This window comes from Pelophylax lessonae, assembly GCF_965119305.1.
Source record: "Pelophylax lessonae genome assembly, chromosome: 1".
Classification (NCBI taxonomy): domain Eukaryota; kingdom Metazoa; phylum Chordata; class Amphibia; order Anura; family Ranidae; genus Pelophylax; species Pelophylax lessonae.
The window spans coordinates 153446364-153461776 of record NC_138768.1 but is presented as its reverse complement, the minus strand read 5'-3'; the positions used below and the strand labels follow the sequence as shown (position 1 = coordinate 153461776).

The following is a 15413-nucleotide window of genomic DNA, read 5'->3' as shown; positions in this document are numbered from 1 at the left end:
GACAACGCAAACATAGGTCACCATCACAGTGCATTTGCCTTCACAGAATCACATTGTACAGAAGTAGAAGTTGCAGTGCTTGCATGCACTACTTTTAGTTCAGTGTGATTTGAACCCATTCAAAATGAATGGGCTCAAATTGCACCACAATGAACCGCTTGTGAATTGCACAGGAACATGCTTCCCAGTGTAAACCCACCCCTAGAGAACATAGGACACTTAATTATATAGTAAATATTTCAATAAATAACATTTTTTGAAGATAACTAGGAGACAAATAGAAATTATAGATGTGTGAAATTGCAGGATGTTATTTCTAAAGTTGATTGGTAATTAACCACTTGCTGACCGCCCCACGCAGATTTACTGCGGCAGGGCAGCTCGGCTGCGCAAAATCACGTAGATCTACGTGATTTTGTTCACGCGGCCTCTGCGCCGCCAGAGCCAGGCTCCAGCTGCGTGTAAACACAGTGGGAGGCAGGCCGCGGGAAGAGCCGCCGGCCTCCCGCAATTGTCAGAGAAACTGACAGAATACCCGCCTGCTTATGTAAACAAAGCAGGCGAGTCTTCTGTCACACCGGCAGAGAGAGATCAGGAGTTTCAGCTAAACTGAAACCCCGATCTCCCTGTGCCTGTCACAGAGCCCCCCCCAGTGAGTAAGCACAGTTAGGCATACATTAACCCCTTTGATCACCCCCAGTGTTAACCCCCTCCCTGCCAGTGTCATTTATACAGTAACAGTGCATATTTTTAACACTGATTACTGTATTAATTTCACTGGTCCCCAAAAAGTGTCAAAAATGTCAGTTAGGGGTCTGATCTGTCCGCCCCAATGTTGCAGCCCCGCTAAAAATCCCTGATTGCCGCCATATATAATAACAACAAAAAAAAAATAGAAAGTCCAAAAATCTATCCCATAGTTTGTAAACGCTATAACTTTTGCGCAAACCAATTAGAATACGCTTTTTGGGATTTTTTTTTTAACCAAAAATATGTAGTAGAATACAAATTGGCCTAAACTGATAAAAAAATTCAATTTTTTATTAAAAAAATCTATTGGGAATTTTTTATAGCAGAAAGTGAAAAATATTGTGTTTTTTTTTCAAAATTGTCGCTCTTTTTTTGTTTATTACGCAAAATAAAAAAATCGCAGAGGTGATCAAATACCACCAAAAGAAAGCTCTATTTGTGGGAAAAAAAGGACATCAATTGTATTTGAGTACAGCGTCGCACGACCGCGCAATTGTTTCATTAAAGTAACGCAATGCCGAATTGCAAAAAATGGCCAGGTCATTAAGGGGGTAAAACCTAACGTAGCTGAAGTGGTTAACCACTTCAGCTCCAGAAGGTTTTACCCCCTTAATGACTAGGCCATTTTTTGCGAATCGGCATTGCGTTACTTTAACTAACAATTGCACGGTCGTGTGGCGCTGTACTCAAATGCAATTGATGTCCTTTTTTCCCACAAATAGAGCTTTCTTTTGGTGGTATTTGATACTTTAACTGCTATTCAATTATTGTATTGAATTCCTGAAAGTACACTCTCACTTTTTATATTGCACCTATTAACTCATGAAAACTGAACACAAACAATGCCTATCTTTGGCAGTTAAAGTTTTTCAACAGCCAAAAATCTTTTCGGTTATTTTTTAAGTTTTGGGTACAGTGGTGAAACATTAGAACCTCTGTTGGGTTTTTAATGCTCCCTGTGTCCCCACTGGGGAGATTCCATCTCTATATTAGACCTGATGATCACTGTCAGAAAAAATCTAAAAATCTGAGTTGTCAGCAGAAAAGAAATAGATGGGACTTTTTTTTAAGTAACAACTGTGCAAGAGGGTATTTCTCTTACTCAGGAGAGATTTCTTTTTGCTTCCTGATGTCTTTAAATAATAGAAAGTCAAGGGAAATCTCCTCAATTGGACAAAAAAGAAAAAAAAAAATGTTTATTCCCTACTTTAGCCAAAATGGAAAAAAAAAAGTTTTGATGTTAGAAATATTATACCGGTTAAAGATAACCAATTGGATCATGACCAATTGTAATTCGACCTATGCCAGTCCTTTTTACTTGTTCTATAAGGCAGATTTTGAAAATAGTGTCCCTACTGTTAACCGTCTCACTAATCTTTTTTTTTTTTTTTATCTGTGAAATGTCTTCAGTGGGTATCAGTCTGTCATTTTTTCTCAATGTTTTTTTTTTAATCTTTTGTCAGAGCCATCTATAAGCTAAGTGAGGTTCAAAATCTTTTGTCCTAATGTATGTGTTTTTTTACAAGGCCTAGCTGGTGTAAAGTGGTTTACAGTGTTTTATGTCAAGGATTAAAGAAAACATTAGCAGGTCGTGAATAAAAGCAACCTTATTTCCAGCAGGCTGCTTTTTTTCCTTGGTACTGACGGCCATTCTGTGAATGTCATAAGTGTTCCAGGAACAAATGCCTGAATAGTTGCTAGACGCCGCTATAAAGAAGAAAATTTTCTTGCAATAAGTACAGAGAGTCTGGATAGGTGCTAGAGCCAACTAAAATAAATAAGGAGATAATGGACCAGAAAACTATTGTTGGTGCATCAACTATGCATGGAAGCCTGTATTTTTGGATACGCCAAAAAATAGTTACATTTATAGTGTGTAAAATAAATTTCAAGTGTGGCTTTTTGCATAAAAGTGTTTTACAATCTGCACCAAATAAATAGAGGTACTGAAAATTAGCTTTTCAATAATTTGCATAATACACGTGGGCAATAGTTCTCCAAGAAGATGATGTCACAAGTCAGTGACACATTCTACTATGTGCAAAATAAACGATATGCCTTGCAACATAATTGTTGATTTGACATGCAATGCACCAGAAAAAGTTGTCACATGCAATTCACTTTCCTCAACAACCGCCTAACTTAGGCTGGCCTTACATGTTGCAAATTTCTTTCGTTGCCGGAAAGAAATTTGCATGATTCCTCTATCAACACAGACAATGCTGACAGGGAAATCAGCAATTGTCTTCTCCCGGTGGAAGGGGGGGGGGGGGGTGGCGGGCGGGAAAAGACAGTGAATATTGCAAGAGAATCTGGCAGGCTAGTTGTACCCAAGGTAATCGGTCGATCAACTTGGTAAATTCAGCCTGCCCATTAATGGTTCGAATCTCGGCCGGTTCCTCCTGAACTGGCCAAGATTCATACAGTTGATGGCCAGCCTTACATTGTCTGGCCCAATCCTTCAAAGTGCTAAGATGAAATCGAAGATTGCCATCCTGTTATATCAGTCAAGTATTTGGGCCTAATTCTTAGCTCACAATGTTGTTACAGTTGTATATATTCACACATTTGCACTTGGTAGCCAGTGTGGGCCTGGTAGCTGAAGCAGACAGCAGCTGCAGCAAGTGTGTCTATAAACATATTTGCTTTTGGATGTGCTTGCTGGGAATTATTTAAAGTGTACCTGTGCTTAAACTATGCTCATTAAAGTATTTACATATCCTTAACAAACAGTAATTTAGCTTTAAAACAAGCCATTCCTGACCTTCGTAGTCACAGGCAATTAGTGCAATGCATCCTTGAAATAATAGACACTCTGAAGTTGGTTTCAATTAGTTACTTTTATCTTAGAGAAGATCTATTATTATATTTTTTTGCTGCTATTTCCCCTATGGGACAGAGTACATTGAGCACTTTTTCCTATGTTGCTTGGTGTTTTCTAACTTTAGCTATGGGGTCTGACCATCCCCCCCTCCCCCTCCCATCATGGCTAATCCAACAACAGCTAGGAAGGAGATGGCTGCTTCATAATGGCAGCTTGTCCTGGCTCTGGGTATTTTCCTGAGAGAAGCAGGGACAAGAAAAATGAAGAGACTGACACTGTGCTGTAACAAATATGCATATTTAGAGGCACATGAATGCTTTCTGTTGTGTTTGGATGTGTTTACTACAAGGCTAACTCCACCTGCATTTGCAATAAAGGCCCACTTACACCTTCAGATTTGCTAGAAATTGAACCAAAAATGCTGCAAGTACAGTCGATAAAAATGCACCACAGCAAGGCTATGTTCACAGTTGAATGCAAGCTTCTTCAAACATTTTTGCAGTGTTTTTATGAGCCTCTTTTCATGGGTTGTTCACGTGTTTTAAGGTTTAAGCTTTTTGGTTAGGCAAATGAAAGGCAGGTTACTAGGAGGAGCAGACTGGCAGTTAGGTCTGCAAACATGTGAAAAGCACATGTTATGCGCATTTTTCAGGCTCATCTATTAAAGTCTATGGGGCCAAAAATGTGCGATTCTACCCCAAAGTCTTTAGCACAACAGGTCACAGCAATTCACTCCGATGGGCCTTAGAGAATACATTTTGAATCGTTGTCATCGTTTTGAGAACACACAACAAATCAATCAGGTATGAATGGGGGCACACAACTAGCCACAATCGGTGATGACTTTTTCATGACGTGACCTTACATTATACCTGGACTTGATTATATGCAAACACAGCTACCTTCAATGGAGGACAAGAAATGAAAGAGATGTTTTTAAACATATTCAATCCATACTATATGTATAAGCATAGTTAACCTATTCATTTGTATGCCATATTGTACATACAATATGTCTTATACAGTCAGGTCCATAATTATTGGGACATCTACACAATTCTAATCTTTTTGGCTCTATACACCACCACAATTGATTTGAAATGAAACAAACAAGATGTGCTTTAACTGCAGACTTTCAGCTTTAATTTGAGGGTACTTACATCCAAATCAGGTGAAAGGTGTAGGAATTACAACAGCTTGTATATGTGCCTCCCACTTTTTAAGGGACCAAAAGTAATGGGACAATTGGCTGCTCCGCTGTTCCATGGCCAGGTGTGTGTTATTCCCTCATTATCCCATTTACAAGGAGCAGATAAAAGGTCCAGAGTTCATTTCAAGTGTGCTATTTGCATTTGGAATCTGTTACTGTCAACTCTCAATATGAGATCCAAAGAGCTGTCACTATCAGTGAAGCAAGCCATCATTAGGCTGAAAAAACAAAACAAACCCATCAGAGAGATAGCAAAAACTTTAGGCGTGGCCAAATCAACTGTTTGGAACATCCTTAAAAAGAAAGAACGCACGGGTGAGCTCAGCAACACCAAAAGACCTGAAAGACCATGGAAAACAACTGTGGTGGATGACCAAAGAATTCTTTCCCTGGTGAAGAAAACACCTTTCACAACAGTTGACCAGATCAAGAACACTCTCCAGGAGGTAGGTGTATGTGTGTCGAAGTCAACAATCAAGAAAAGACTTCACAAAAGTGAATACAGAGGGTTCACCATAAGATGTAAACCATTGGTGAGCCTCAAAAACAGGAAGGCCAGATTAGAGTTTGCCAAACAACATCTAAAAACTTCACAGTTCTGGAACAACATCCTATGGACAGATGAGACCAAGATCAACTTGTACCAGAGTGATGGGAAGAGAAGAGTATGGAGAAGGAAAGGAACTGCTCATGATCCAAAGCATACCACCTCATCAGTGAAGCATGGTGGTGGTAGTGTCATGGCGTGGGCATGTATGGCTACCAATGGAACTGGTTCTCTTGTATTTATTGATGATGTGACTGCGGACAAAAGCAGCAGGATGAATTCTGAAGTGTTTCGGGCAATATTATCTGCTCATATTCAGCCAAATGCTTCAGAATTCATTGTCCATCTGCACTGTGAAGCGCCGTCCAATGACCCGAAGAACACTGTGAAAGCAACCAAAGAGTTTTTTAAGGGAAAGAAGTGGAATGTTATGCAATGGCCAAGTCAATCACCTGACCTGAATCCGATTGAGCATGCATTTCAATTGCTGAAGACAAAACTGAAGAGAAAATGACCCAAGAACAAGCAGGAACTGAAGACAATTGCAGTAGAGGCCTGGCAGAGCATCACCAGGGATGAAACCCAGCGTCTGGTGATGTCTATGCGTTACAGACTTCAGGCTGTAATTGAATTTGCAATCAAATATTAAAAAGTGAAAGTTTGATTTATGATTGTTAATCTGTCCCATTACTTTTGGTCCCTTAAAAAGTGGGAGGCACATATACAAACTGTTGTAATTCCTACACCGTTCACCTGATTTAGATGTAAATACCCTCAAATTGAAGCTGAAAGTCTGCAGTTAAAGAGCATCTTGTTTGTTTCATTTTAAATCCATTGTGGTGGTGTAAAGAGCCAAAAAGATTAGAATTGTGTCGATGTCCCAATATTTATGGACCTGACTGTATAACATGTAAAGTAGATACATATCCTGCCATGGAAAATCCAAATCCAAAACAGGTATAGATGCACTCATGGGTCTTACCCACAACAGCATTTTATTGTCAAGGCTTAACAGAACTCAGTGCTTCTGTCTACTGGTGAAAACACATGGCCACACTAGATTATTGTTTGCTGTCCACTTTACATTAAATGTATTTTTCACCAGATCCATGTATAGCTTTAGAAAAACAAAAAAGGTGTATTTTATACAGTATACAAGTACCATCGCACCGTTGCAACAAAGTTGAACTAGTTGCATTTCTGGTTGACTGCCAACATAGATTAGAAACAGTGAGCATAAAATAATTTCAGGAAAAGCCCTATTGCTGTGATTTAAAAATACTAAACCATGTTCTATTGTAGTGTTTATTCCAAAAATTAGGCATGTGTGTTTATTTCTATTAGGGCTTAGGACCTCATGCACAGAATAGTTCCAGGACAGTCATATGTATGGTTTTTAAGCAACCAGTATAATTCTGTCAATTGTTTTTGCAATCCATGGTAGAAAAACAGAAGGAAGAATCTGATTTATTGCTAAGGGTGACAGGGATACAATATATTTAGAGACCCTTATTCAAACTTCTATGAGTTATTTATTTTGTCTACAAAGCCAAAGGCAATGTGGTTTCAAAAACGGTGGACTCCCAGTCAGGTGTTATTGCAGCAAGGGGAAGGAAGTTTAGTCCTCAATAGTAAAGGTACTATAGGCAAGGTTTAAAACACTGTCCGATTACTCATTTCAAATATATTAACTGAGCATTGTCAGTTTATTTTCACAGTTTACTACGTCTAATAATCTAGCAGTTCACATTGGCTGTCAACAATAAACCATTTCAGCAAAATTGGTTGGGAAGGGGTGGAGGAAAGAAGCAGGATCAGTGGGTTATGTGGAAAAGGAATCACAAAGAAGATGCCTTGATCAGTTTACATGCAGCCTGTTTATTCTGAGGTTTCTTGTTAGGTTAAACCAGAAGTGAATATGCTGTAACCTGTCACAACACTTTTAAAGGCAATTAGAAGATCATATGGGCTACAAAATTTACAAAATAATAGAAAAAACCATGCTAGTCATCTTATCTTCTGAAAGTGAATAGTGAACCATATAGATCAGTACAGTATTATTCACTGTCTCTTTTCTTCCATGCACAGGCCGTTCCACCTCCAAATTTCGAGATGCCGGTTTCCATTCCGGTGAGCAATCATAACAGCATGGCATACAGCAATCCAGCTGGTTCACTGGGTAATCATAACCTATTGCCATTGTCCCATCAGTCCTTGCAAAGAAACAGCATGTCTCCAGGCTTGACACATCGGCCACCCAGTGCAGGTAACACAGGTAAGAAAAGGATTTTTGACTTTCAGTATTTTTCGAGTAGTACCTGTTCAGCACCAAACAGAAGTGCCATAGGGCCTAAAAAACTACAACCTACTGTTCTATCTATTATATACAGTATATAAGCAGTCATTTTAGGCTAAACAGAAGTCCATATAAGAACCCATGCTATCAGTATAAATTTTCGAATGGTCTTTAAGCTACTGATTAGAACCTAAAAAGTTATTACTTTAAACATCAATTAAAGTGACTCTGTTGCTAAAAAAACGTTTCCATAATAAAAGTCTCCTTGCAAAGAAGATCTCTGTATAGTGAAGAGAAGCCACCGGCTGAGGAATCTTCACTTCCGGGAGTGTCGGATTCCCAGATCCTCTGCTGTGCTTAGCAGCCCATATGTCACTACAGGATATAGTTGTGATGAACAGACTGAACCACTGAGCACAGCATGGGGCCAAGCATCTAACACAACCGAGAAGTGTCAGAACCTGAAGATTTTAAAGCTGACTGTTTAGCTTTGCTTCAGCAGAGATCAGTGGCATGAGCAACAGAAAAGGTGAGTATATACTTTATTTTAGCTATTTACAGAGTCACTTTAAGGCAAGCTCCTAAAACCTTTACATAAATATAGTAAATGCAGTTTTTCCTCTCTTACATAAACCACTGAATAATGTAAACCACCTATAAATACTAGGTGACAGTTGCTTTGACGGGTGATAATCTTATGTCTACGGTAGCACCAGATACCTGTTGGCAAATGAGGACTGATCTCTTAAGTAGAGTAGACAACGTCCTTGTGATAAGCGTCATGAAGAGCTTCTAACTGCTCCTTCCTTCTAATTGATATAAATGTTAATGCCTAACAGAATTTGAATGTTTATGCAGTTGCAGCACTCCGTAGAGCATTTAACCTTAGAGTAGTCAAATTGTGCCTGCACTTCTGGCTGCACCCATGTCCATAGACATTGTTATATTGACTTACCTTTCAACATATCAGATATGTGTACAGTAAATAGCAATTTATATTCTAGCATACTTTATTGCATTGAGCATTTTATATACACCTAATTGTTTCTTTAACAAAAATAAATTAGCCTCTGAATTTCAACCAAAGATCAGCTCCTTAACCAGTTCCTTAACTATCACAATCTAAAAATCAGTTAATTTACCATAAATGGGGTGTCATGCAATCCAGCTCAGTCAAATTTGCTTGTTTCCTATAACATAATTCTGTGCAGTGGAACATCCCTGACTTGTTTCAACTAAAGATGGCCTTATACCTGTAGAACTTCATTAGAAAATTTTAGTTTTAAGAATGTTCCTTGGATTAAGAGTTAAACGGGACAATTTATCAATTAGTTTTGACCAGATCAAGCAAAATTAATTGAGGAACAAGGATGGAAAGTTTTTGGTGAATCTTATGGGAATTAATTAATCTACAATTGTTTCATTTTCTCCCAACTGAAAAATCATAACTAGTCTAATCACGTGCACTTGTTAAAGTTAATCTGGAAGTAGAATGTTCATTCTACAAAAATAAAGACCTTTACATGGTACTTGAACCAAAATTAGTTGAGTCCATGAAGGCACTGTTGACTGGTCAGACAAGCAGTTTTTTTACTTTCTTATATGAATGTTTGAAAAACAGGTGTAACGCCAGCTTAAACATGAGGGAACACAAGATGGGAATCATTCATTGATCATACTGATCAATGGATGCAACCAGGGCTTTTTTTCTCACAAAATAGGTGCAGGAACCCCTTTCCAAGTCACCCGTTTTCTTGAACCATACCCACCATTCCACGGTTTACCCCCTACCTACCTCCCAGTACTGCGCTTTTAGAGGACCAAGTATCATTTAGTGCTGTTAAGTAATTATTTGGGAATATGGTAATGATAACAAGAAAAGCAGTAAAATAGATTCCCTGTAGGCAATAACAATATAGCCTCTCGCCAGCAACAATAGATTCCTCTAACAACAATGGACCACCCGCAACAAACTTTCCTCCCTAGCAACAATAGACTCCCAGCAGCGACAACAGATCTCCCCGCAGCCAGCAACAATAGATCCCTCCATTAACAGTAGATCTCTCCCAGCAAGAACTAACCTCCCCAGAAATATAAGACCCACCCTCAGCAACAGTAGGGGCCCCACCAGCAACCATAGACCTCCTCAGCAACAACAGAACCCCCTGCAAAAATAGACTGCCTCTAGCTGGAATAAATCCCCCAGCAGCCAGCATTATTAGACCCTGCAGCACACTCCAGCACCCCTTGCCATTACATACAGTCAGTGCTGGAGGTGCCGGAACTGCGTTCCCCCGCGTTCCCGCTGAAAAAAAGCCCTGGATGCAACAGATTTTAGCTAATCCAGCTGCCCATATACTGGACCTGGTCCAGCTGTTTTTATTTTTCTCCTGATACTTTGACCTTACACATGTACACCACACCTCAAACTTAGTGTTAAAATTTCTACATGGATGCCAATAAAATGTGCTTGAAATTACTGCTGAATTATCAAGTTTCCATGCATTGATTGGTTTAAAGTTCTAGTCCTGGTGTATGTGGGCACAGCTGCACATGTTCAGTAAGAAGATGGTGCTTGAACTAGTGAAAGCTCTGATCAGCATTCTCTCCAGCCTATTTTTATAGCAGCTTTATAAATGAAAGATGTCATAATCTACAACCAGGTACACACTATGAATGCAGACACAATTCGAGCAACTCAGCTATTTTCATTTTGACTGAATCGTACCTTTAAATCCTAATCAGTTCCACCAAAAGTATTTCGTTGAGAAAATGTTCATAAAAAGTTTGCCCATGGTATTTCCTAAACCTCAAGGTTATTTTTATTGCCATCATGAAACAGAAAAAAAAAAATGTTCATAGTACAAATTCTTCTAATGGTCCTAAACGGTTTATGGAAGTGAGTTAAGATGTGGTGTCTGTGGTCAATCATAGCAATGCTGACTCTGCTCCTTCTTTCTTTAATTCATAGGTGGTCTGATGGGTGGGGACCTCACAAGCGGTGCAGGCACCAGTGCAGGTAAATCAAAGATTTCTGATCATTTCAAACCTGCTTAACTTTTGCTTATGGCTGGAAAAAAATATTACTTGTTTTAAGTTAAGGTCCACTGGACTTTAAAAATGATGCACACATCAATAAATGAAAACCACATGTAACATATACAGCTATATGTTAAATTCAATGAGATGATTGTAATTGAATGGACATAGATGATGTGAGTAATCTTGTTAACAATCTAGGCTATATCTGCTGCTTTAGGTACACATAGAGGATGCTACTCTGATATGCAGGCTATGCTCCTTCCACTCACCAAGCACAACAGATCAATATTATTACTGATAAAAAATGTGCTGTTGTTGGCAAACAACAAATTATCTTTTTTTGTATTCAGTGATACTATAGCACTGTCCACCCTACAGATTAACAATGTTGTAAAATAGGTGGCTGGCTAGGTAAAATAGGTGGCTGGCTATTGCTTTAACATCAGTATTTTGTGGCTCCAATAAGCACTTGAAGCCCTTAAGTTTTGCTGCTAACTTTACCCATAAGTCACAGAAGTGATTACCCAAGAAAAGAAAAAAAATCAAACACACCCTGTAAATGTTCTATGCCAGTGCAAATTTTACCTTAGACACTCGCCCACAAGTGTCAGATAATAATATTTATTGTCTTCTCTCATTAAACTGTTATGTCTCTGCTGTATTTTCCTATGTTCTTCTAGACAATATTCAATTACCTTTTTTTTTTTTTAAGTGTACAGCATTTGGATCTTATGAGTAATTATTGGTTGGGTTTCAGGTATAGATTTTATAGATCATCATACAGGGATTTCTTACTCTCCCCAACACTTTCTCTGATTTTTATATCAGCTTAATTGTATTTATTGAAATTGTATTTATTCATTAATTATATTTATTATGAATTATTATTATTTTTCTTAGGCTGTTTAAAAAGTTTGGCCAACAGTGTTCTCTTCAAACTCCCTATATAACAAAATAGGAAAAAAATGACGATTGACAGATTATTCTGGGCTAAATAGATTCAATTTCCTACAGTAAAAAGCCCCTGTATATTTTTTGCAGTACTACAACTGTACAATTGCAAACTATATAGGAGTGTCAGTATTGTACTCTGCTGTTTTCCATTTTGGAATATAATGTGGGCTTAATGCAGATGACATCTGCAGCTCCTGGATAGCCAGGTTTGTTCTGGGATCGGGCTTGCTAAGCGATGGTCATAGTCCACAGTACCCCCTATGCTGAGATAACCTCTTTCTCTCTCAAGCTGTCCATAGATGGAGTGAAATTAGGCCAGTTTAGCAGAGACCGGTTGAATTTTAATTCATCTATGGACATTCCCGCTTGTTGGAAAATTTTTTTGTTTGATCAGGGCTGCAGTTAATTGGCTGCAGAGCTGATCAGTCTATTCTGACAGTTGAGGAGTCCCTTCTGTCAGAATACAATACCACAGCAGGGAGGATTCCTCTATCCACCTCGTTTGTGTGGATGGGAAATCATTCTGTTTTTATTGTATGGCCAGCCTTAAAGTGATATTAAAGTGCTATTAACCACTTCCGGAAGGTTTTCCCCCCTAATGACCAGGCCATTTTTTTGCGTTACTTTAACTGACAATTGCACAGTCATGCAATGCTGTACCTAAATAAAACTGATATTCTTTTTTTCCCACAAATAGAGCTTTCTTTTGGTGATATTTAATCACCTCTGCGATTTTTATTTTTTGCGCTATAAACAAAAAAGAGCATCAATTCTGAAAATAAAAAACAATATTTTTTACTTCCTGCTATAAAACATTCCCAATAAAAAAAAATAAAAATCAAAATTGTTTATCATTTTAGGCCAATATGTATTCTGCTACATATTTTTGGTAAAAACAAATCCCAATAAGGGTATATTGATTGGTTTGAACAAAAGTTATCGCGTCTACAAACTAGAAGAAACATTTATGTCATTTTTATTTATTTATTTATTTTTTACTAGTAATGGCGGCAATCAGCGATTTTTAGCGAGACTGCGACATTGCAGCAGACAGATCGGACACATAACTGGCATTTATGACACTTTTGGGGGTGCAAGTGACATTACTACAGTAATAAGTGCAAAAAATACACACTGTTACTGTACTAATGACACTGGCAGGGAAGGGGTTAACACCAGGAGCGATCAAAGGGTTATATGTGTCCCTAGGGGGTGCTTTCTAACTTTGTTGGGGATGAGCTTGCTAAATAGGAGGAACACAGGATCCCTGTGTTCATTACTGACAGAACAGCAGTCTGCCATGTTTACAATGGCAGACCTCCGTTCTGTCTCCTGTTTTGCACAGAACAGCCCCAATCCTGCTATTCTCAGGTCCCTCACTGGTGCTCTTGGTCCCTCCCTCCTGCCCCCAGGGCAAGCAGCTTTCAATGGGGGCACCAAGAAGGCTTGTTCCCAAGCCACAACTCTGCATGCCCATTTACACACAGAGCCGTGGCTCGGCCCCAACACTTTTTGTCTCCTCACTGGTTCACTGGCTGTCTTAACCAGTGAGGAAGGGGAATCTCTTGAGAGCTGAGGTTCTTGTGCACATCACTGGATCATGATGGGGTTTAGAAAGTATTGGTGGGGGGGGGCTGGGGGGACTGTTACACAGAGGAAGGTTTTTTCTTGAATGTATACTTCCTCCAGCACTGTAATCAACAGACTGTACCTGTATATTGTGATCATTTCACAAGCCCAACCCCCATACAGTTAGAAACACGCCCCTAGGTACACATTTAACCCCTTGAGCCCCCACAGTATTAACCCCTTCCCTGCCAGTGTCATTATTACAGTAACAGTGCATATTTATAGCACATAGGGGGGCAGTTATTACTTTTTTTTTGCAAACAGTTAAATAAACCTTTTAAAGCTTATAACTGGGAAACTTAAAATTGATAATTGAATTGCCAGTTTAGGTCTAGGGAACAGAGAAAAGAATATCTACTTTCCAAATCCTCCAATCCTACACGCTACTAGCCAGATCCCTGCAGCATCTTCTCCACCATACTCCAGTAGTCTAAGGTCCTGAAATCCTTAAGACCAATGCAGGGTTCAGTGGATGTGAGTATGCAGAGGGATAGTCCACTGCCGGAGTGCCATTTGCCAGAGATATGGAGGATCGAGTAAGTTAAAGTGCAAAAACTCTCCCCTAGACTAAATGAGAAGTCAACCCTTGCAGTGTGGGCAAGGGTTGCCACAAATATAGCATGATTTCAGGCACTGGGAGCTAGGACAGAACATTTTGGGCATCTTACAGTAAGAATAAAGCAGAGGTAGAACCTAAACACTATTCTTTATCATAGTGCTACAATTAGGCAGGTGAAGTAAGAGCTACAAAGCTGTAGGAGCCGTAGATACTGTATGTCACTTCCTTGGCTATACAACCAGTCATGGGGACAAGTGAATGGTTAGAGAGATTGAACAGAATAAAGGATTTTGGCAGGCAAACAATGCATATATGTGCATTTCAGAGTTTCAGACTACCACATAAGTGCAATACAATCAGAACATTGCATTATAATTTGACTGCTGTGTTTATTGTAGTAGCGCCTGTGTATTAAACCTATTGTGTTTCCAGTGTTCCATGACCACGCAGATACCACATTTTCTTAAACGGGTATTTAACAATAATCTGGACAGACTCAAGTAAATGAAAAAGTCTGTTAGGGAACACGGTACTGAAGCAGTTTCCCTACTATTTACAGGACAGAAACAAGTAAATATTGTAGGCATACTTAGATACACAAAATGGGTCATTTACCAAGAGATTCTGTTTACTGGCTGGGATTTAAATATATATAAAAAAATATATCATAAATCTGTCTACAATTAAACTAAAAGCAGCACTAATATTAAAGAAGACAAGACAACTACAGTTATATATATAAAATATTAACATCTAATTCAATTTCCTTTTAATTGGCTTTATACATTTCTTGTAGTCATGATTTGGTGGAATGCTCAGTACGTTCTACTTTATACTGCTCCCCAAATTTCTGTTTTATCACATACGAATTTTAAACAAGTGCCATACTAACTGATGAATATTCATACAGGAAAATGGACTGTATGATTTCTCTGGTCATTTTTAGTGATTACAGATGTAAAATGATGTGATTAAACCAATGACAGATCATAAAGAATAGTCTTTGTGTTTTATTTAATACTAGACTTGTTTACAGTGCACTATGAAGGGAGATCATAAAGAGGCAGATGAGCAGACAAGTTCATGGTAAAGTGAATACTGTCTGCCTAACAACATGCCTGAACAATACGTCTATTTAAGACCCGTATATGTCTACAGTACAGTTCCAGAGATTGCAATGTTGTCTTTGTTCAGGCCTTCTCTTTTTAACAGAGAGCTCTGTATGATCCGTGTTCAAAAGTTTAAATTGGTAATATAATCATGTGGCAGAAATCTAGAAGTTCAGAGTCTTGGCTAAATTTAGAGTAAAGACTATCTACAACTTCTATTTCTATAGAAGACATGCCATTTAAATGTGGAAAATAGGTCACATTAAGAGATGTACCCTCCAAGTAAAATAAAAAAAAAAAAAATGTAATTTACCTCTTACCCCTGAGTAGGGATGATCGAACTTTTGAAAAGTTCAGTTCGACCAGAACACCCGAACTTCCCGAAAATTCGGCCCGGATTTCAGAACCCCATTAAAATCAATGGGACCCGAACTTCGGTAATCAAAAAACACCATTTTGAAGCCCTAAAACCCAATAAATGCCCCTAAAAGTG

At 38.7% G+C, this 15413-nt stretch overlaps 1 protein-coding gene across 11 annotated transcripts in view; it reads left to right on the top strand.

Moving 5' to 3' along the window:
* MEF2C (myocyte enhancer factor 2C) overlaps positions 1-15413 on the top strand; it is a 376634-nt gene that overhangs the window by 323206 nt on the left and 38015 nt on the right. For all 11 annotated transcript variants that reach the window (XM_082261437.1, XM_082261441.1, XM_082261436.1 and 8 more), the window contains 2 exons: positions 7420-7606; positions 10599-10646. In XM_082261437.1, the coding sequence (XP_082117563.1) occupies positions 7420-7606; positions 10599-10646 (235 nt within the window). The remainder of the gene's footprint in view (positions 1-7419; positions 7607-10598; positions 10647-15413) is intronic.